General features: G+C 46.5%; 1 protein-coding gene across 1 annotated transcript in view; it reads left to right on the top strand.

Annotated features, from left to right (window-relative positions):
- The window catches only part of PTGS1 (prostaglandin-endoperoxide synthase 1), a 50,715-nt gene that overhangs the window by 7,563 nt on the left and 19,933 nt on the right, over positions 1-23,219 (top strand). The window contains exons 3-5 of the mRNA XM_075324095.1: positions 18,056-18,172; positions 19,682-19,822; positions 21,429-21,572. Coding sequence (XP_075180210.1) covers positions 18,056-18,172; positions 19,682-19,822; positions 21,429-21,572 — 402 coding nt within the window. The remainder of the gene's footprint in view (positions 1-18,055; positions 18,173-19,681; positions 19,823-21,428; positions 21,573-23,219) is intronic.

Raw genomic sequence — 23,219 nt, 5'->3', positions numbered from 1 at the left:
TTTTCCTATATCACTGTAGCCTTTACATGTGGGGGGCTATCTATCTATCTTTGGGGCTACTCCGAGGCAGATTAGCTTTCTTATATTTCTATCTGTGAGACTATTTAGTTCTCCGGCCGTGTCGAGGTGTCCAGGTTATCGTAGGCTCTTTCCAAGGCTACTGGTAGTTGTGTGCCAGGATTAGGTCTGCAGTCCATTAGGTTTTTAGCCACTCTGCTACCTTTTTCGGATTCCGCATTATATTATAATTTTTTTTTTTTTTTTAGCTCAAACGCAGCTAAAAAAAAGGTGTGTACAGACAGCAAAAAAACTCAAAGGCTTTGCTGGAGAAGCAAAGTCATTCAGTTTTGAGCCCAAAAAAATGCACATGAAAAAATGCGCAGAAAGGCACTGTGCGCACATGGCCTAAGAAATGAGAATAATGTATTAGAAACAGTGATATTTGCTAAACTTTTCATTATCTAAAAGTGAATATACCAGCATACTGTTACTGACCAAAACTCTCCTATACTACCAGCAACAGGACAAGGGCAAATTCAGCCTGTATAAATCAGATTGTAATGCTTAGCCTGGCTCTCCGGAGCTGACAGCTTCACTTATTTGTATAAAGCTGTCGTGTGTTTTGAGACCCACCAGCCAGTGTGCATGTGGTCAGAGATCAGACCAATTTATATGGATGTCTGAAGACACCTTAAAGATAAAATACTGCCACATTTCCACCACAACTCAATAATGCCACAATACTGATCATTAGCAAAGCACTGTACGTAGGCGTATCTACCACTGTATGGTGGTAACACAGTTGTAATTGGTCTCTGTATAGCATATGTATAACTACGTACCACTAAATCCAGGAACTCCCTCATGGTCGTTCTCTGAAGTCAGTCATGTACCCTGTTCTCCATCCAGACCACCATGACCACTTCACCACATCTTGTTTCTGCAGAAAGTAATACACAAACCTTTTTGGTTCTCGGCTTTGTCGCGGGCGGAGGAGGGGACGCTGCGCTCTCCCACTGCTCGGGTCCGGCTGCTGCTGCCGCTGCTCTGTGGTGGCTTGAGCGGTGGGCCGGATTCCGGGGACTCGAGCGGCGTTCCTCGCCCGTGAGTGAAAAGGGGTAGGGGCTTGGATGGTGGGGGTTTGATATTGTCCGTGACGCCACCCACGGTTGTGGTGATTTTTAGGGGACACCACCGCTGCTCTAGATGGGGATCCCGGGAGCAATGACAGGGAGCAGCTTTGTTGTTAGTTCTCCCCTCGGTGGGTAGGGGGTTGGTTGTCCCGGGGCCCGGTGATGGGGGGTAGGGGTAAATGACAGGCGGGTTGCGGGGCCTGGTGTGGTGCAGGGGCAGCGCTGTGCCGCACGGCACGGTGGTACTCACTCAGCCAATCACTAAGACAGTTCTCGGTAAAACACACGGCTGAATGGACGGGTCCCACTGACGGCTGCGGTGGTTTCTGCTCCCGGCAGGTTGATGGTGACTGCCTTTCCCTGCACCCGTGTAGTGTTTAGTTCCGATGGGTTCCCACCGGTAACCCGCTCCCCAGCTTGGATATGGGCTGGAGGAGCCCCTTTTTGCCCGCAGGCTCTGGCCTTGGGAAACGGTTGCCATGGCGGTGTTTCCCTCTCACTGTTGGACGGTTGCCTTCTCACGGGACTTGGCTGCTGGGAAACCCAGGAGGTTCCCTTCGCTAACGGATTTGACAAATTCACGGCGACTCCTAGCCTTGTCAGGGTCCGTACACCCCTGCCAGATGGTGCTGACTTCACCTTGTGTACCGGGTCCGGTACCGCCGGGCCACCACCCATCCATGGTCCTTACGGCAAACTCCGATCGGTCACTCCTGCAGACGGCCAACCTTGCTGATCCGTCCGGGCCACACACCCGGACCAACTTCAGTCTGCTGTACTGCCACTTCACTTCCTCTCACTTTCCACTCTAAGACTGCTCTTTCACTTCCAAAACTGATCTCTCTACTTTTCCCGCCTCCAGGACTGTGAACTCCTCGGTGGGCGGGGCCAACAGCCCCTGGAGGAAGGCAACAAGGGTTTTGTGTTTGACTTCGGTGTGCCTGACCGGGTGTGTAGGTGTTGTGCTCTGTGGCCCCTGGCTTGTCCAGGGTGCCACATTTATACCATGTGATGTCCTCTGCACACTCCTGAGCTCTTGTGGACCACATGACTTGAAGCAGCCTGTGACTTATCACTGCTAGTGATGGAGCAGAAAGCCAATGGCTCTCTGCTCCGCCACAGTATCAGAGGCATATGATGTTATGCATTTCCGGCTCTTGGATGTTGGTGGGCCCTCACTGCTCTATGCTAAGAAGTTTGCAAGTCTCCGACACTGTAGACTCTTCTTGACAAGCATCATTGTCTGTTTGCTTTATCATGCAAATTTAAGAGCTAGAAATGGGTATGTGCATTGTAATGGAAGGGTGGGGGGCAGAGGAATGTGCAAGGTATGGCACAGTAATGGAGGGGGGGAGCAAGTGTAGGTGTATGGCCTGTAAAGTCATAGCACTGCAAAAATCTTTTCTAGGTAGATCATGCTCGCTATATTGAGGCCTCCATTCTCTTAAAAGGTAAGATTTGTAATGACTAAGTCATGACCTTATAATGAACCCAGTGATGCACCCAAATTCCAACCAAACCCAGGAAAAACAAAGATTTTGACAAGCCTCAGACATTTCTACATTAATTTGCTATCTCACCTTTTTCCCCTGGAGGTCATCCATTAAAAGCTGCCAATAGTCATTACTTGTTGACGATCTGGAGTACTCCTAACAGAGGCTTCATGGACCTATTTTGATTTGCATACTTCCAAGGGGGCAATGCACCTAGGATTTCATTGTGTTGAGTGCCCTCGCTGGCTGCCGGCAGTGTCTTCTCTGGCTGGTCTCCCCAAGATCAGTGATTGTTTTCTTGTTGGTCTACTAGGCATTACTCCCACCTAGCCAGAATCCTACTCCACACTGATGAGTGGCACTACCCCGAAAGAGCTGTCTGTGGATGGATACCTGGCCTTGGTATTTCCCTTGTCATATCTTTAAACTTGTCAAGAGTTGGATATTGACTAAAAGGGCCACTTAATATGGTGGTCTCCTAAAAAGAGCCACTCCTTGGCCAGGTCCTTCCCGGATGGATATCTGGCTATTTTCTGTGTCGAGACTCCTAACAGGCTTCATTGTGTTTTTTTTTTTTTTTTTTGTTTTTTTTATTTGCATAATATGTAATGAGGGCAGTATTAGGTAGAGGTGGAGACACTGATTTCATAGATGTGTAACTTTATAAGGCCGTTTCAATACAATGAATATTTTATCAGCAGATTATCACTACCTTGACTAGCTGCTCACCTGCCTCCTTGTCCAGCCCAATCACAAATGGCAGCTCACTGTCAACATACAATGTACACAGAGATCTGGTACATTACTGGATGCAGCAGTTGCTAATTTGAGTAAACTAAATGACACAACACTGGAATCAGGGGTCTCTATTTGTACATTAGGTTGCAAAGAACCTAGTAAAATTCTGTTTCAATGGGTCATTTATGCTTTCTGTTTAGTGAATTCTAATACTTGCTCCTTCAGTGTCTTGTATAGAATGTAAAACCTAACCCTAATCTGTATTTGCTCATAAATAATCAATGAAATGACTCTGCAGAATCTAAGCAGCCCTGGCTTTCTTCTGTGTAATACCAGGCTGTAGCTGGCACTGCAATGTATGGAATGCATTACACTAATCTAATGTATCTTCATGGATAATGCTGTATAACAGCTTAAATTCCTTAAATTTGTAACTATAACTTCAGTCTAATTGAGCCCCAAATCTTAGTTTTTTTTTTTGTTTTTTTTTTCTTTTATTAAATATGTATCATTGTGAAAGGAAGTTCCAGCACTTATATTGCTGGCAACATGCTGATGAAGCTAAATCGCTTAATATTGATGGCACAGGACTTGGACTGCTACATGTACTAAAAGCAGATTTCACTAGATAATGGTACAACTTGTAGCGCAGCATGGTCTTACTATTGGACAGGCATGCATTACAATTTTATATTCGATGTGTGTTTATATATATATATATATATATATATATATATAAACAATTTTTATTGGCTTAAGGATTAACACTCTTCATGGTTGCCCTACTTAACAGTAAAAAAATTAACTACGGGGGCTGATCTGTTTGATAACCTTTGAAAGTGTTACATACTACAAAATGGCCAACTTCTATGCAATATGAAGTTGCGAAAATATAAAATTTAGCTGAACATGGAATTTACATTAATCCACGTCAGATCTGCCAAATTGAATGGAGCATAAATGGGGAGTGGCGGTGCCCAGTGAATTTCATAAACTACACCCATTTAGTGGTGGTGTTGAATACATTTTCCAGTTTGGGGCTCCCTCTTGTGGTCAGTGCTGGTGCTGCAGTTGATTTGTGGAATGAAAGCCACACACCTGTCAATAATTGGCAAGTAGTTCTATGATTGGGCTATATAGCCGAGTAGTTTTCTCCTGTTACTTGCCGGTCAGTTTCTCCTGTGTTAAGGACATTCTGAAACCAGCCCTGCTCACTACCAGAACTCCTCTCAGATCAGGTGGTCTTGTACCTCTGCTTTTTGTTTCCACTTTCTTGTTGTTTTTCTGTTTTGATACTAATGCTTGATTTCTATTTTGCCTGTGAGTTCCTGGTGGAATTGGATCATTCCCTGCTGGGAGTGTCTGTATACCCAGCTCCATGATTCTGAAATGTATTGTTTTGTCATGCTTGGTATCCAGTCCCTCATCTAGATTAGGCTACTTTCACATATCATCAGGTTTTTTTTTTTTGGCATCAGGCATAATCCAGCGTGTGCCTGACGCAACGGATCCGGCGCAAAATATGCAAAAAATGGATGAGCCGGATTTTTTTTTTTTATTCCTCCCCCCCCCCCCCCCCCCCCTCCTAGATTGTGCCTGATTTGGGGGGGAGGAGAGAGAAACTAACGAAGAGTAGCCTTAAGACCCATTTACACAGGATATCGCTAATGAGATATCGTCGGGGTCACGGTGTTGGTGACGCACATCCGGCCTCGTTAGCGTTGACACCTTTTTGCGATCAGTAACTATCGCAAAAAGGTGTCAAATCGTTCGTCGTGTACACGTCGTTCATTTTAACAAAAAAAAACGTTCCTCATTTGGGACTCAGGTTGTTTGTCGTTCCTGCGGCAGCACACATCGTTGTGTGACACCGCAGGAACGAGGAACATCATACCTGCGGCCACCGGCAATGAGGAAGGAGGTGGGTGGGATGTTCCGGCCGTTAATCTCCGCCCCTCCGCTTCTACTGGGTGCTGTGATGCTGAATGAACCTCCAAGGAGAGATTGTTCGGCGACATTGGTGAACAGGTAATTGTGTGCGACGCTGCCGTAGCAATATTGTTCGCTGCGGCAGCGATCACCCCGTGACGTGCCACCGATATGGGTGGGTGCTATCGCTCGCGACGTCGCAGCGTGTAAAGCCCGCTTTAGTGTTTTGGATCCCAGTAACATCAGAGTGCTGATTAGTGGGGGAGAGGCTGTTTGGTCTCAGGGATTCTAATTGGTGTTAGTGTTTGGGTATTCCACCTCCAAGATCCTATCCTTTCAAGTGTTGAGGTAGCGCTTGTTCTCTGAAAGTCTTATCCAAGCTAAGTGGCATATCTGGTGGCTACCCCAATATTTCAGAATACAGTGTAATCTTGGATTACGAGCACTATTGGTTTCGGGAGTGCGCTCTTAAACAAAGTTACTCTTATATCAAAGCAAATTTTCCCATAGAAAATAATTGAAATGTGGATAATTCATTTCACAACCCAAAATATTTACTGTATTTATACAAACTTATTACTGTAATACAAAATGTCCTGTATTAATATAAAATTATTACAGTACACTGATACAAAATACTGTACAGTAAAAAATATAGCAAATTAAACTGCTCGTCAGCTTACAATGGAATTGTTGGTGTGCGGGATGTACAGGTTAGCAGAGTACAGTACTGTATCCACAAATTGAGAGAAATGCTATATAGTATATGTGCCTCCCTCAGTCACAGGCACACCAGGTGGGCGGAGTCAGGCGGAAAGCGCGCCCCCCCCCCCCCTTTAGGTTTGGAGGAGTGAGGAGCACTGTTTTGCTGGGGGGGCCTGGGAGCCTAGGACTCCAGATCAGGCAGGCAGACTGTGACGCCAGGGGTCACAGGTCACAACACAACACGCACCCCACATTCCCTGCAGGTACACCGAAGTCAAAACTAAAATCCTTGTTGCCTTCCTCCAGGGGCTGGTGTCCACACAAGGGGGTGGGCCAGGTGGTTGGCTCCGCCCACCTAGGAGTTCACAGCCCTGGAGGCGGGAAAACCAGGCAGATAAGCTAGGGAAGTGAAGGAGTAAACAGTGAAGTAGAAGGAAGTGGTAGAGAAAGTGACAGCAAGAAGCCTGAAGTTAGTCCGGGTGTGTGCCCCGGACTGAGACTGCAAGGTTGGCAGACGGCGGTGACCGTCTGCAGGAGAGATTGCTCGGAGGTTGCCGAAAGGACCGTGGACGGGTGGTGACCCGGCAGTACCGGAGCGGTATACAAAGAAGAGTCAGCACCAGGGCAGGCAGGGGCCTTTCGGATCCCGGCAAGGCTAGGAGTCGCCATAATTTGCCAAATCCGTCAGTGAAGGGGATGACTGTCTCCCAACAACCAAGTCCCAATTGAAGGCAAAAGTCCGACCGTTAAGGGGAGACACCGCCACCGCCAAGGCACCAGTTTCCCAGGGCCAGCGCCTGCGGGCAAAGAGTGGGGCTCCTCCGGCCCATATCCAGGCTGGGGAGCGGGTTACCAGTGGGAATCCATCGCTACCAACAGACTACACATAGGTGCAGGGAAGAGACCGTCACCGTCAACTGCAGGGAACATCAGCACCGCAACCGTCCAAGGGACCTGTCCAACCAGCCGTTTGTTTACCGAGAACTGTGTTGTGTTTACTGGCTGAGTGAGTACCTCCGTGCCGCGCGGCCCTGTGCCCCCTGCACCTCCACAGGCCCCATAACCCGCCTGTCCACCATCCCAACCCCCATCACTGGGCCCCAGGACCACCAATCCCCTACCCACGGAGGGGAAAATCAACAACTGGCTGCTCCATACCACCACTCCCGGGATCCCCAGCCAGAGCAGCGGTGGTGTTCACCTAATCACCACAATCGTGGGTGGCGTCACGGACAATAAACAATCCCCACAACCAAACCCCTTTCACTCACAGGCGAGGAGCACCGCTAGAGTCCCCGGGATCCGGCCCATCGCTCGAGCAGCAGCAGGCCGCGGCAGCAGCGGCAGCCGGACCCTAGCAGTGGGAGAGCGTGGCGTTCCCTCCTCCGCCCGCGACAAGACGGTAGTGGCCGCCTGCAGGAGACCGAGAATATGACCAGCGGAACCGTAAGGGATCGGGACAGGGTAGTGGCCCGCCAGAACCGAACCGGGGAGCTAACTGGATACCGGAGCACCAGGCAGGGTACTCGGACCCTGACTAGGCTATAAGCCACCACCGTAGTCAGATTAACGGATTGCGGTCTGGACCTCAGGGGTTCATTCCCACCAAAGTCCCGATTGAAGGCGACAGCCCAAACCATCCGGATAGGAGCCACCGGCAGAGATCCAAGGGCCAGCGTCTGCAGGCAAACGGGCTCCTACGACACATACACGCCGGGGAGTGGGCTACCAGTGCCCAGGCACGGTAGCCAAAATCACATAAAGGTGCAGGAGAAAGGTTGGTAATGTCCGCCTATCTGGAGAAATTGCAGCCGGCTGCGGGCCCAGTTCATAACCCCATTTGGTTGACAATTGACTGTAGTTTAATCGTGAGTACACCAGTGCCATCAGGCACCGCACCACGCTGCACCGCAACCCTGCCCCTGCACCCCGGCTTTCACCACCGGGACCAACATCCCCCCCCCCCCCCCCCCCTACCCACGGAGGGGTCAACACCTAGCTGCGCCCCTACACCGCTCCCAGGATTCCCTGTACCTTTACCGCAGCGGTGGTGTCCACCATCACCACAACCCGTGGGTGGCATCACAAACTTTCCCAAAAAACCCCCAACTACCCCACAACCCCCTGCGTGAACCGCCACTGCTCCCTTCCAGAGCGTCGTGACCCCCGCCCCCCCCCCCCCCCGGGTCCGGAGGTGCTCGAGCCACCGACACACATGCAAGCCCGGACCCAAGCGGCTTGGCGGTCGCAGCCGAGGCTGCGGGGCGGTACATATGTACTCTATACAGTATACCTATGTACAGAAAGTTACCTCCCGAGCGGGTCAGAGCGCGGTGAAAGGACAGAACCAGACGTGTGCACAGTATTTTTGCTCTTATTGCAAAGCATTGCTCTTAAACCAAGTTACAAATTTTTAGAAAGTTTTCTTGTGTCTTGAAAAACGCTCTCAAAGTTCCTCTTAAACCAAAGTTCTACTGTACATGACTTAATCTTTAGAATTTTAAATGTGTGGGTTTATATAACATGTCATATCCATATGTATAAAGGGTATTAATTGCTATGTACGGTTAGTGTGCCTTGCATTTGTGACATTCCCTGAGCCAATCAGGGTGTCACAGGGCACTGCACTCCTTTCTCTTATAGTGCAGAACTCGCCCTCCATGGTTCTGTGATCCTAACATCCTGGTATTATTCCCATCAGCACACAAATCCTAGCCACACCTCACACCACACCCAGTCAGGCACACCAGTGGGTGGTCTAGCTGGAAAAGGGCCACCCATCTAGGGGGTCAGGCAGACTGGTGGGAGGGACATAGTGAGTCAAGTAGTAGCCCTCAGAGTGAGGAGCTGAGGGAGTTGTAGCTCCCTGGAAGACTTTGGTTAGGTCGCAGACGGTGGTCTGGGACCAGAGGAGTCGGAGACCCGGTTGCAGGGTATTGGCGAAGGATTCCCAGACTTTTTTTTTTTAATTTTTGGAGAATGGTCAGCACCAAAAAGTCCAGTAACCAGACTGGTACCGAGCACGGTGGGGTACAGGACCCTAGATAAGGGAGTAGCACCTTCACGCACCCTGATCATTCACCTGTGGAGGATAGTCTCTATATGAACTTTCCTCTAGAGCTCAGAGATTGAAGGCACCAACACAACGAGGGGGATAGGGCTTTCCAGCTTATGCGGCCCACTGAAATCCCAAGTGTCAGCCATCGAGAGCACAGCTTCTCTATTTGAATATAGGGAGTGGGACCCAGAAAGCTTCAGGCCGAGGGGTCACTCAAACATCTATCTACATGTGCATGGAGGCAGGCTCCAGTCCATCAGACAATACCACTGGGGACTGATTCCCGGACAAGCTCCCCAGAGTGGCAGCGACACCTAGAGATTTGGTTTACTCCTGTATCAGTCTGCTTGATGGTTGCACTAACATCCAGAGTACTCTGCTGTCCCTGCCTGCCCCACAGCCCGCACCACGCTATCCTCTAGTGACCCGAGGTCTCCCCTACCCATGGAGGGAACATCACCTGGCTGCCCTGCTCAATCTCCTCTGGGTACTCCCATCGTCAGTGGCGGTACTCCCCTTACCGCGAACCACGGGTGGTGTCACTAATGCTCCCTTTTAAATATTCCCCCCCCCTTTACACTTCGAAGTGGCCGCAAGCCCCCGGGTCTGAAGACCCTCAAGCCACAGTAACCCTGGATCCGAGCAGTTCGACTGCTGCAGGGGCGGTACACATTACCATCTCATCAGTCCTACCAAAAAGGCAAGTTCTTGCATCAATCCAATTCAATTTTGAGAAAATCTTGGCCTACTAGATGGTTTGCTATTTTCATTTCTGAATTTCCTAATCTTGTCGTCCCCATTTGTAAACAGTGTCTAAATGAGTCATCCAGACTGCAGCTTGTTTCCTCTGATCGTAGGATTACCAACACTTTCCATTTTTCAAATAAAAATTGTGAATAATCCGATCTGTTGGTCAGAGCTGTATAATGCTCTCCTGGGCGGCGGTCCCAGCTTTCAGATATACTAAGCTCTATGCCAAAAAATTAATTTGTCCTTAATTGTTCATCTAGGAAACAGAATAATCTCTTATTTGTAAACTGAAGTCTGTATCCGTCCTATTAAATTTAAGAGGATTGTACAAATAAGATTCTTATTACATACATACATACATACTTGCATACATACCCAAAAGTATTGGCACCCCTGCAATTCTGTCGGAGAATACTCAGTTTCTTCCTGAAAATGATTGCAATCACAAATTCTTTGGTATTATCTTCATTTATTTTGCTTGCAACGAAAAAAACACAGAATGAATCAAATCATTGATCATTTCACACAACTCCACAAATGGGCCAGACAAAAGTATTGGCACCCTTAGCCTAATACTTGGTTGCACAACCTTTAGCCAAAATAACTGCGAACAGCCGCTTCCGGTAACCATCAATGAGTTTCTTACAATGCTCTGCTGGAATTTTAGACCATTCTTCTTTGGCAAACTTCTACAGGTCCCTGAGATTTGAAGGCGCCTTCTCCAAACTGCCGTTTTGAGATCTCTCCGCAGGTGTTCTATGGGGTTCAGGTCTGGACTCATTGCTGGCCACTTTAGTAGTCTCCAGTGCTTTCTGAAACCATTTTCTAGTGCTTTTTGAAGTGTGTTTTGGGTCATTGTCCTGCTGGAAGACCCATGACCTCTGAGGAAGACTCAGCTTTCTCACAATGGGCCCTACATAATTTGTTGGTAGTCTTCAGACTTCATAATGCCATGCACACGGTCAAGCAGTCCAGTGCCAGAGGCAGCAAAGCAACCCCAAAACATCAGGGAACCTCTGCCATGTTTGACTGTAGGGACCGTGTTCTTTTCTTTGAATGCCTCTTTTTTTTTTCCTGTAAACTCTATGTTGATGGCTTTTCCCAGAAAGCTCTACTTTTGTCTCATCTGACCAGAGAACATTCTTCCAAAACGTTTTAGGCTTTCTCAGGTACGTTTTGGCAAACTCCAGCCTGGCTTTTTTATGTCTCGGTAAGTGGTGTCTTCCTGGGTATCCTACCATACAGTCCCTTTTCATTCAGACGCCGACTGATAGTACGGGTTGACACTGTTGTAACCTCGGACTGCAGGGCAGCTTGAACTTGTTTGGATGTTAGTCTAGGTTCTTTATCCATCCGCACAATTTTTCGTTAAAATCTCTCGTCAATTTTTCTTTTCAGTCCACATCTAGGGAGGTTAGCCACAGTGCCATGGGCTTTACACTTCTTGATGACACTGCGCACCGTAGACACAGGAACTTTCATGTCTATGGAGATGGACTTGTAGCCTTGAGATTGCTCAAGCTTCCTCACAATTTGGATTCTCAAGTCCTCAGACAGTTCTTTGAGCATGGAGAAAAGAGAGAAGACCAATGTGGTACACACGGACACAGGACAGAGGTTGAGTCAACTTTAATCCATGTCAACCCCCTGCAAGTGTGATTTAGTTATTGCCAACACCTGTTAGGTGCCACAGGTAAGTTACAGGTGCTGATAATCACACAAATTAGAGAAGCATCACATGATTTTTCAAACAGTGCCAATACTCCTCCACTTTTTTTTTTCTTTGAAGACAAATTAAATGAAGATTTAATTGACGTGTTGATGAGGAACTTTCTGGAAGTATATAAGTTCTCATGAATGGGGGCTCTAGTGATGGAGCTTTCTGATGTCTCATTCATTTCCTGTTGCCGTCTGCCGCGATCTTTAGTGTAATGTGAATTCCAGGAATATTACAGGAATCTATTTATTCCGTGCAGGTTAAATGAGTCAGTATAAACTGGCTCTACAAAAAAGGCTGAATAATTTACCAATTTTGGCCACATGTTAAGACTATTTCCTGCTATAACTGGGCTTCATTGGCCTGCCTCGTTCTGTTTATGTTCACCAACCAAACTATTGGCAAAATCTAATTGGATTATAAAAAGCCTTTCTAAAGTGGTGGCTCTGACAAAGATGACAGTACCTGGAATTAAAGGAACTGATGCTGTGAAAAGTGGTGTGGTTGGTATGGTGTGTGTGTGTGTGTGTGTGGTATGTTGTGGGTATGTGGTGTGGTGTGTGTGTGTGTGTGTGTGTGTGTCTCTTCCCTGCTCTATTGACTTTTTAATATAAGCAGTTAATGTTGGTGAATAACTAAAGTGCATGGTTAAAGTTTACCCTCAACAGTCCAAGTAAAATAAGGCCTGTACAAAATGTTGTGATTGTAAATGTGACAGTGGATTAATTTAAAAAAAATCTTTATTTTAATTTTTTTTTTTTTTTTCTTTGAGGTAAAACATCTTTGAAAGCAGGAAGGTTAATGTTTTGCCTCACAGAATGAGCTATGATTCTGTGCAGTAATATCTTTATTTTATCAACCTCAATTGTGGAAAATATTTCAAAATCTGATTAATAACCTTTGCTCATAGGGAAAATCCCTGAGGAACAGTGGCCAGAATAAAAAAAAAATAATGCAAGATTGTGACTTGGTTAGCCACTTTTCAGTGATGGTCTATGTAAGCACTTACAAAAACTAAACTCAATCTGAAGAGCTTGCTTTAGGTGTAATGTAAATTTTTTTTTTTTTTTTTTTTGTCATGGACTCTTAGAAAAGTTGCGTATTTAAAAGAACTCATTCAAGCAGACATTAACTCAAAGCAGATGTTGCCCTGCTCCATAGAGAGCCATTGACGTTGGCCATAGCTGAGTTTGTGTATACCAGCACTGAGGCCTTCCTAATGTATTTACTCTAAGGTTCATAAAGTCTTTAATTCTGCAATGCCTTGGGGCTCGCGGTATAGAAATATTTGCAATACATGAAGTATTGTACAAAGTTTACAATCTTAGGAAGCCACGTGACGTGGTTGAGTTTTTTTTTTTCTTTTTTTTTTGTTTTTTTTTTTGCCTGCACCATTTAGTTATTTAAGGTTTATAGATTCAGTTTTATGGGTGGACCTGTGGTCGTGTTCCCCACCACCACCCTGAAGACATTGGTTGTTTTTAATTTTTTAGAGGTGTTAACTCACTGATTCCTATTACTGCTCCCAAAGAGGGTCCACCCTTAAGTTAAGTATAGCTATATAATGTGTAACACATTGGGGTACATTCCCGCGATCTGCACATACTGCATCCTGAACGCAGCAGTCCATACCCCCTGATCAAGGTCGAGGCATTGCAGACAAACTTCATAATCCCGCGTATAAATTGATATGCAGCATAGCATGTTGGTTTGCACTGCAGAAAAATGACAACAGTGGGCAGGAGATTTCTATAAATCCATCCACTGTGCTTGTACTGCACAACACAGCGTTTATGGCAAAGTTCTGCATCCAGAACACTACTAGTGCTTATGGGAATTTTACCTTAGATGTAGCAGAGTTGATCGTGCATGCAGAAGTGAAGGGTCCCATGAGCAGTGGTGTGGGATACCATGCTCCAGATGTCTAGCTAATGGTTAGAGCCGAGGAACAGTTTTTAGGTTAGTTGCGGTGGAGTTGAGTTTTTGAAAGGCAAGCAATGGGTCCTGCTAGGGAGGCTTATAGGTCTGGGATGAGTGTTGGGTAGCAAAAATGAAGTGTTGGGGGGGGTCACTGTCGTCAAAAGGGGGTGGGTGTACATTCCCCCCCCCCCACCCCCCCCCCTCCATGATTAAAACTGAGGGCTGATATTCAGGCTGAAGTCAGGCCTAAAATATCAGCCTGCAGTCACCAACAATTGTATCTATGTAGATGCAATAGTCCCAGCACTTTACCTGGATCATCCCAATTTTTGCACTGGTGTGGTAACAATTGGGGGAATAAGGGCTTAATGACAGCTCACAGCTGCCACAAAGCCCTAGATTAATGAGGTTCACCACTTAACTCTTGCAGAATCTGTGCGCTATATAAATGTTGGATCTGTATTCACTCCTGTAAACAAAGTTGCATGTCAGTGGCTTGTAAACACTGGCTTTTCCCCAGTCTTGCTGGAGGTGGCTTCCAAACCCCCACTCTTTCTCCTCCTCCTCTCCAGCTGAGCAATTTTTTTCTGACCACTTTCTCCCTATTATGATTCTGGCTCATAAATGTCAAGTTCTAAACTTCCTTTGAAATGACACGTGACTAATATGGATTTGTTTTTGTAGTATGATCGTTAGCACGATTCTGCAAAGTAACAATTTCTGTTCAGTGAGCGGTCATACACACAGCGCTCCTCAATGGATTGTGCATTGGGTTAAACCTATGATTACTCACTTTTCAGCTGTTCCATGCAGCTGTTTAAAAAGGAAATGTTACCACTGACAAATTGTTTTTGCACTCCACATATGTCTATGTAGTGTCAAATTACTGTCTGCGATTTACAATGTTGCACGTGATGTCAGTATTCCCACAAAGTATTTGCAATCATAGCCATCTCCCTGAACCCAGTACATAAGCCAGGCTTTCCATAGGAACCATGACATTATCCATACTAAATTGTAAATTCAAGGTACATTAGCATAATCTCTTGCTAAAGAGTTAAAAATGTAAGTGTCCTATCTCTAAATTCCAGATTAAGGCTAAATACACTTTACAGTTCTGCTCATCTCCAAATTTAATATATATAAAAAAAAATAATAATTATATATTTTTTTTATTTTTTTTTTTTTTTTTTTTTTCTCATGATAAAGCCTGACAGCTGGAGGATGATTTTCTCAGACTGGGGAGGTCCATGGTTATTCCCCTCCCCACCCCCCCCCCCCCTTCACTCCCTCGTAAAAATAGGAATGTCTAATCCATTAGATGTGACAATTCTGGCTCTTTACCAGTCTGCCACCACACCAAAGTAATCAGGGTAATAAGTGGTTAACAGTCCAGAGCTACCACTAAGCCCTAGTTTAGTGATGGAAGGAATCTGAGACCTCCCCTCCAACTACAAATCTGCAAGTGAAAGCAAATGGACACCGAAAAAAATCTGTTATTTGAAATAAAATTAAACTCCCTCTTTCACCACTTTAACACCCAGGTCTGACATAATGCACACAAGGCCCCACAATTCCAGCTCTGCTACATCTGAAGTCAGAGCGCAATCATGGAACATGGTTGCCCACTGCCTCTTCAGGCAGAGACTGCATGAGCCGTGCGATCAGCAATGACATCACACGGGTTACTTGCGGTCATAGCTGGAGGCTCCCACGGGCTTCCTCCTGTGACTGCATCTCCTGGCAGGAAACAGCGTGTGGTGGGGTGTGTGTGTTGTGTTTTTTTTTTTTTTTTTTTTTTGTTTAATGCCAGGAGGTATAGATCGGGTGCAGTGATGGTGTAAATGACCCGCGCCAGGGCCGTGGGATACTCGGTTCCGGGCGTTGGATAATGGGATTATGTCACAGGGGCCTGTGCCCGGTCCCGTGGTCGCTGAAAGTCAGTAAATGATAAAAGAAAAAAAAAAAAAATTTGATGCCACCTACGGTTCCAGTATGGTTACTGGGGCTGCAGGTCAGACCTCTGGGGTGATGGTTAGGCAGCCAGCTGTTTACGTTTCCCGTAGGTGAAGCAGGATCCCCAAGGCAGTATTAGTAGTACACAGATATGGCAGTTTTTTTTCTTCACAGCCTTTTCAACTGTCACTTTAGTGCAGCAGCCTATGGCTCCTCAGATGAAAGAAATAAAGTGCGTCACACCAATTCATTAACTCGGACCAGGTTTTACTTGCAGGTGTTATTAAAAGGGGTTCAGTTTCTGATGTGACCGTTTTTGGGTAATCTGGGAACAGTTCAGGATCTCTGCACCAGGTCAGTTGTGTGGCCTCCCTGCTGCGCTGTTTCTCCTTGGTCCTAGGCTGCCTGTAGCTATACCTTGACCCTCCTTTCTCTCTTCACCTGTATGGCAGGTGGCGGGAGCTTCTCTAAGGGGCACTGCTGTACTCACTGTGGTCCCTAAGCTCTGAAGTGGCTTTGCCTTCAGGTGCTTCTGCAGCCAGGAGATCTGGAGTACCCTGGCCTCCGGTCTTTATTGCTGGGCAGATTAGATCCCTCACAATCTCGGACGCCGGTGTCCGGTAATCAGTGCTGTTCCTCGGGGATGAACCGATCTGGCTCCACCTCCCCGGTCACTCCTCTTTTTTGCCTCACTTTTGGATCCCTCAGTCTGTCACACAGCTACTCAAATGGGCTAAGCACAGCCCTCTCCATTTTGAGGTGTTCCCTCTCCTTGCTCTAGCTCAACTCCAACTGTCGACTCTGCCTCCAAACCTGGATTTAATGGGGACTTCACCTGAACTCTGCTTGTAGAGCTCCCCCTCCAGGCTTGGAGTGGAAGTGTTTGTGGGATTACCTGATGTGGAGATCCTTCCCTGCCCCAGGTACAGGTATATTTGTGGCAACTGAACCCTGGGGTGCCACATAAACTTCAGTACCAAATCTATATCTCTTGGCAAAAAGTGGTTTTCTGCCAGGAGATGCAGATCCGTGTACTGAGGTCAGGTTACCTGCAATCACAAGTGGAGGACGGTGGGAACCTCCAGCTGTGAACACAACTAACCTGATTGACCTCACCGCTGACTGCACAGCTGTGGCTTAAGATGCAGCAGAGCTGGAATCTTAGTGCGGATTACGTCGACTCGGAATTTGGGGATTAATAAAATAGTGAGATCCTACGGCAACCGTCTATTTGACACCATTATAAGGACACAAACATGGTTTGTGATTCTGTGGCGCCCCTGAGGCTCAGGTCGCCACAGGGTACTGCACCCCACTTAGGGTGTGGTGCTGATCATGGATCCAAAGGAGGTCTGTACCGGTTTTATCACTCACACATGAGTTGCCCCTTAGCCCAGTCCCCAGTGGCGAGAGTCTGGTGCAAAAGGCGGTCGCCAACAGTGTGGCATTTACAGGATGCAATCACAACTGGGACCCCCAATCCACTAGCTTAAGACCTGGGTGGGGGGAGGAGCTGCAACCAGGGGGAGTTGGGAGTCGCACACAGTTAAGGTTTTTGAGGCGTTCTCCAGCAGGAGGGGACAGTGAGCAGACTTCTTTCCCGGTAGCTCCTGTGGGACATAGGAGTTTAACGGTCACTGAGGAGGATAGTGTCAGTTCCCCCGGAACCAGCGGTGCTCATGGTGCAGCACCCTAGGGTGGTATAATTCAATGATGCATCATCCGATTCTACTGGACGGAGAGGTTCCATGCTTCTTCGACCACCCAAGCTTCCAGAGCCAGGTGGCATATAGAACTCCTGGGGCCTAGATCACGGTCAGACTCAAGGGGATCCCCACAACTGGCATAGGGGACAATACTCTACCTAGTATGGAAGGGACTCTAAGTGGTTCAAGCCACAAGGACCTGCACTAAAGTGCAGTGAGGAAGGGCCCACAGACTACCGGACCGGTTCAGTCCTCCCGCGGATTCAGGATCGACTTGAGGCAATCATTGCAGTGACCAGTGTGACTGGGTTGGCAGCTAAAGTTGGGAGTAAACTACACCCTGAACCCGCAGACACTGTTGGCTCATCCTTACCAGTGCTTAGGCGCAAACTGCCATTATAACACTCACAGCTACCTGGGGCCCGCTCCGCCTGTGAGGAGCAACACCTTCCCCGGCGAGGCATTCTGCCCCTCCTGGCCACAAGTGGCCTAATGACCAACTTTCCCAAATTCCCCGCTCCCACCACCACCATATACTCAACGCCTTGGGGCAACGTTACCGGGCAATGCCACCTTGTGACAGCACTCAACCCGAAACGGCCCAGCAACGAGTAGGTTAACCGCCTGCCCCTTGGGACACTACAATTCCAACCAATCATTGTCTCAGAGGGTGAATTTTAATGGGTCCGGCTAGGATAGCCAATCTGCTCGGCAATCTCTCAGGTGGGATTCGCAGTCCTGAATGATCCAATCCTTGGCAGGATCGCTCATATCTGGTCGTGTCATTTTGAGGGCATGCCTATAGATGTCTTTTGTTCTATATTTATGTATTTCATAGAGAATCCATTGGCCTTGGATCTGCGTGACTAGTAAAGTTGTCCTATATTTTGCTTGATACGATGCCATAAACCTTATTTAGCCTGTGGTAACATACAATTTCTCAATTTTAGTGAACCCATGCTGCTACTTCCCCTGCCAGCACAAAGGAGTGTGCGTGACATATGGACTGGACCAATATGAATGTGACTGCACTCGGACTGGGTATTATGGAAGAAACTGCACAATCCGTGAGTTACGAAGCAAATGTCTTTATCATATCTAACACTTGTTTCCTGTAATGAAACAGAAGTTGGTGAGAAATTCTGTAGTTTTGGATATCGCAGGGTTTAAACAAACTGAGCAGTGTACGTGAGAGTTTAAGGCGTACCTTCCGTTCCAAGTATAACAATGCGGTGCGGCCCTGCAAGTTCTCACAAAAAAAGTATGGTCCTCCCCCTGACATCCTCCAGAGGAAGACTGTTTAGATATAATTTCACTCATGCCCTAAAATGGGCTGGACAAAATTATTGGCACCCTCAACGTAATTGGTTGCACACCCTTTCGAATAAATAATTGCAATGAACTCTTCATATAACCAATCACAAGCTTCTTACACCTCTCACCTGGACTTTTATACTTCTTAGGCAAACTGCTCCGGGTCTGTCATATTTGAAGGAGTCTTCTCCCAACAGCAATTGTAAGATCTCTCCACAGGTGTTCAATGGGATTTAGATCCGGACTTATTGCTGCCACTTCAGAACACTCAGCATGTTTACATCCATTTCTGGGGGCTTCTTCAAAATATATTTGAGGTCCTTTGTCCTGCTGGAAGATCCATGACCTAAGACATAAACCCAGCTTTCTGACACTGGGCACTACATTGTGACCAAAAATGCTTTGGTAATCTTCAATTTCATGTCTTGCACAGTTAAAAACCCCCAGTGCCAGAGGCAGCAAAACATCTGAGCTTCCACCATATTTGACTGTAGGTACTGAGGTTTTTATAGGTCTCGTTCTTCTTTGGGTAAACACTAAAATGATGTGCTTTACCAAAAAGCTCTAACTTAGTTTTGCTTGTCCACAAGACACTTTCCCAGAAAAGATTTTGGCTTGCATACATTTTGGCATACTGTACTCTCGTGTGGTGCCCTCCTGGCGTATTGTTTCCTTTCATTCAAATGTGGACTAATCGCTGACACTGCCCCCGGAGCCTGCAGGACAGCTTGGATATTTTTTTTTTTTTTTTTTTTGGAGCTGCTTGGCCAACATCCGGACTACCTTCAACTTTTCTGTTGTCCATGCAGATTCGGTACAGTGGAATGGGTTGCAAACTTCTGATTGCTGTAGCACACTGTGGACAAAGGAACATCAAGATCTCTGCAGATGGAATTGTACCTTGATACTGATGACAAAAATCTATTGAACATCAGGTCTTCGGCAGTTCTCCTCCTTTTCAGTTCTCTATGCTTGGGCACACACAATGCAAAGATGAGGTCAACGTGTGTGTGTGTGTGTGTGTGTGTGTGTTTTTATTTAGTTATACCTGGTTTCAGGTGATTTTTATCGATTGCCCACACTGGTTACATGCCACTCATGAGTTTGAATGACCATGAAAAGTGTGAAACCAAGTGGTTTTTCCCCCTCCCCAACCACCATGAATCACCAAGCTTTTTACTCTTGACTATTTTCAGGGGTGTGTGTGTGTGTGTGTGTCTTGGTACTGTGTGTCTTTTACTTCATTTTTATTTCCCTTGCAGCTGAATTATTGTCAAGAATCCGTGACTTTTTGCGTCCAAGTCCTTCCTTCAACCACTATATCCTGACCCGGTTTAAATGGTTTTGGGATATAATCAATAACACCTTTATCCGAGATACAATTGTAAGACTTGTTCTAACAGGTAAGATCTCTCATTGTATAACATTATAAACTATTTTAAATTTTATATAAAAATGCACTTGGCATACTCACGCAGAATGCAGCACTGACTCTCCGGTAGAACACTAAGACTAGAACGACCGCCATGATTCTTGGGGTTTGTGGTAGTCTGACCACTCGCAATCGGGACGTTATCCTTTTATCTATTGGCAAGGGGATAATTTCCAAACTTGGTAGAGCCCTTTTTAATTTTAAGTTACACGTCATAGTACAGACTTCTGCAGACCAGCTGGGATTGGAGGAAATTCCGATCCAGGCTGTTTAACACAACTAACATGTTGTAAACTGACACAGTGCAGATCTTAAAAATTCTTCAACAATTTATTGAAACAGACACAAGCAATGGTGGGTAGAAACCCCTGACCCCCTTCAAAAAGGCAATAACCTTGTCATATGGCCTTGAGCATCAGTTTCAGCTGTCGACGACTCCTGCTGGTGACAAGTGGAGTTATTGTCTGTGTGGAGACACTGCATCCCAGTCTTCATGAAGGTTGTTGGCCCTCAGGTCACTAAAGTTCTGGAGTACAGAGTTACGGCCTCTACATGGGGTATCTCAGCTGATCCCATAGGTTTTCTTTGGGTTTCAGGTCTGGAGAAAGTGCAGCCGCTCCATTTAAAGTCCCCCAGTCTCCAGCAGCCATTCCCTTATGATGTGAGCTGGAGCATTTTCATTCATAAGGATGAAATGTTCATGCTGAGGCACAATAAATGGATTAAGGATGTTCCAGTAGAAGAGGCGTGCCACTGCACCATTCATAGTATAGGGCAGGTCTGTAGTGACTAGACACACCAGCCCACACTGTAACACCACCACCAAAGGCTCGTCTTGTGACAACAGCAGCTGATGCACAGCACTCTACTTGACATCTTCCAGCACAGTTGATGGCCATTTATTACTGCTCAGTGTGAATAGACTTTAATCAGTGACAATCATGGAGACCCCGTGGCCCCTCATCCAGCGTAGATGATACCTGTGCCTGGTGGTGTGGTAAGGTACCTTGCAGGTCGTCATGTGCCTGGAGTTTTGTGGAATTTATAATCTGGTTCCAAAGGGCATTGTTCACAATGAAGCGGCAATCAGTGTGGGATGTGGCCAGAGGATGTCCACTTCTTTGCATTTGTGACACTTGTAGTCTCTCTGTATCTCTGTACAACCAGCTGGTGACCCTCTAAGCTCAGTGGCCACTTTGAGAACATCCTGCTTGAAGCCTGACAATGGTGAGGTCCTGCTGATCAATTGTTAGGTATTGTCTTGATGTCAAAATATGAACAGCATGGTGAGGAGGACTATTTAAATACCAATTCTAATTTGAACCCTAAAATTTTATTGGGCGATTTATGGATCAAACACCTGTTGTGAATTTTTTCCATTAAGGTCCTTGTTAAAGAACAGAAAGTTGTGCAAAACAAAAAGTTCTGAAACATTGGACTTGAGCATTAAGAAATTCACTAGAAAAGGTTTAATGGCACTTTAAAAAATTTTTTGTGAATATTTTTATACAGTTTAGGATCCTTTTTACAACAGTGTGGCACAACCCCTTTAAATTTTTTTTTTTTTTTTTTTGCAGTACGATCTAACTTGATACCAAGTCCTCCGACGTATAATTCGGCATATGGTTATATCAGCTGGGAAGCCTATTCAAATATTAGCTATTTCACAAGGGTGCTCCCTCCTGTGCCGTCAGATTGCCCTACTCCAATGGGCACCAAAGGTAAGCAGCACAGCCATCTGCAATGCACTCCAGTGATCACGTGGTTAATTATACATGTTTATCTCACTTTATTACTTTAAGCTTGAAACAGTGTGTAGCAGCCAATATATAAAATCGGAAGCAAGAAACGAGAAGTGTATGTCTGAACAAACATGGCGAGCCCCATTGAGTCACCCACCGTCATTAAACAATAAATGGTTTTAGGGTTGGAATAAAGAGGCAATTTTGAGATTTTTCTATATAATTTAATTGAATAATTGTAGTGGTTATTAAAGTGCAGAGGTGGTACTGTTAGAATACAGCTTGGATTGGCAAGACATTAATATAAAATGCATATTAAAATGCTACAAATAAAGTGGGGTAAGTTTGGACTGGTGAAGTCTCACGTTAAGGAGGACTTTCCTTTTCCTACCGCTTGGGCATAAACCTTAAACTTGGCGTATTTCTGATTGCTTCTTCTAAGTGGCTCATTCGGTTAAGAAAACATGTCCTACATTAGACCCAAGAAGTGGTATATGGCACCAGAGTTTGTGCACAGGATAGATTGTGTAAGTTGAGTATAGATGGAGACAAGGTCTCTGGCCTTCCACAAGGTCTCTGGCCTTCCACAAGGTCTCTGGCCTTCCACAAGGTCTCTGGCCTTCCACAAGGTCTCTGGCCTTCCACAAGGTCTCTGGCCTTCCACAAGGTCTCTGGCCTTCCACAAGGTCTCTGGCCTTCCACAAGGTCTCTGGCCTTCCACAAGGTCTCTGGCCTTCCACAAGGTCTCTGGCCTTCCACAAGGTCTCTGGCCTTCCACAAGGTCTCTGGCCTTCCACAAGGTCTCTGGCCTTCCACAAGGTCTCTGGCCTTCCACAAGGTCTCTGGCCTTCCACAAGGTCTCTGGCCTTCCACAAGGTCCCTTCCGCCAACAACTGTGTTTAAAATTCTGGAACTTATTTTATCCACGTTATTAATGTAATAGTAGTTTGGCTTCTGTGATGATCTCGGAAAAATAGTTCTAAGATTGAGGCTGTATGACTGGCTTTGACTGTTTTTACAGAACAGCGTCCCTTGTATCACCAATGACTGAACTTGGCAATGAGTTCTTGGGTGTTAGTTCCTTCTGAGTTTAGTAACTAGAGATGTATCTTTTGTAAAATGCGCTTGGGTAACGCCCCAGCAGCGGTCGAACCGCTCTGATCCGGACGTCGCTACTTGTGGCTCGAGAGTGTCCGGACCCGGGGACTAAGTCACACCCGAATAAGGAAGGGGAGTATTTACAGGGGAGGTATAGTTCATGCTGCCACCAGTGGTGTGTGGTAACTGGGAGTACCACCGCTGCCATTGGGAGTACCTGGGGTGATGGAGTGGGGCAGCAAGATGACGTTGCCCTCCACGGGTAGGGGAAGGCCCCGGGACTCTGGATAGTAGTGTGGAGTGCAGGGGTAAGCGCAGGCTCGCTGGTTGCAAGGGTTAATCTGGTACTCACTCAACAGTAAAGCAGACGCTGACAACAGGGTAAACAAAGTCTGACTGCCACTGTCTCCCGAGGGGATCTCGTCCAGGTCCCATCCCCTGCAGCACTGCTTGGCGGTCTGTGACCTGCCTCCTGGCAGGGTTCCCAAACTCCAGTCCTCAAGGCCCACCAACAGTGCATGTTTTCAG

Source organism: Anomaloglossus baeobatrachus, chromosome 9, assembly GCF_048569485.1.
Source record: "Anomaloglossus baeobatrachus isolate aAnoBae1 chromosome 9, aAnoBae1.hap1, whole genome shotgun sequence".
Classification (NCBI taxonomy): domain Eukaryota; kingdom Metazoa; phylum Chordata; class Amphibia; order Anura; family Aromobatidae; genus Anomaloglossus; species Anomaloglossus baeobatrachus.
Note: the sequence above shows the minus strand (reverse complement) of the source record. Positions and strands in the feature narration are given on the sequence as shown.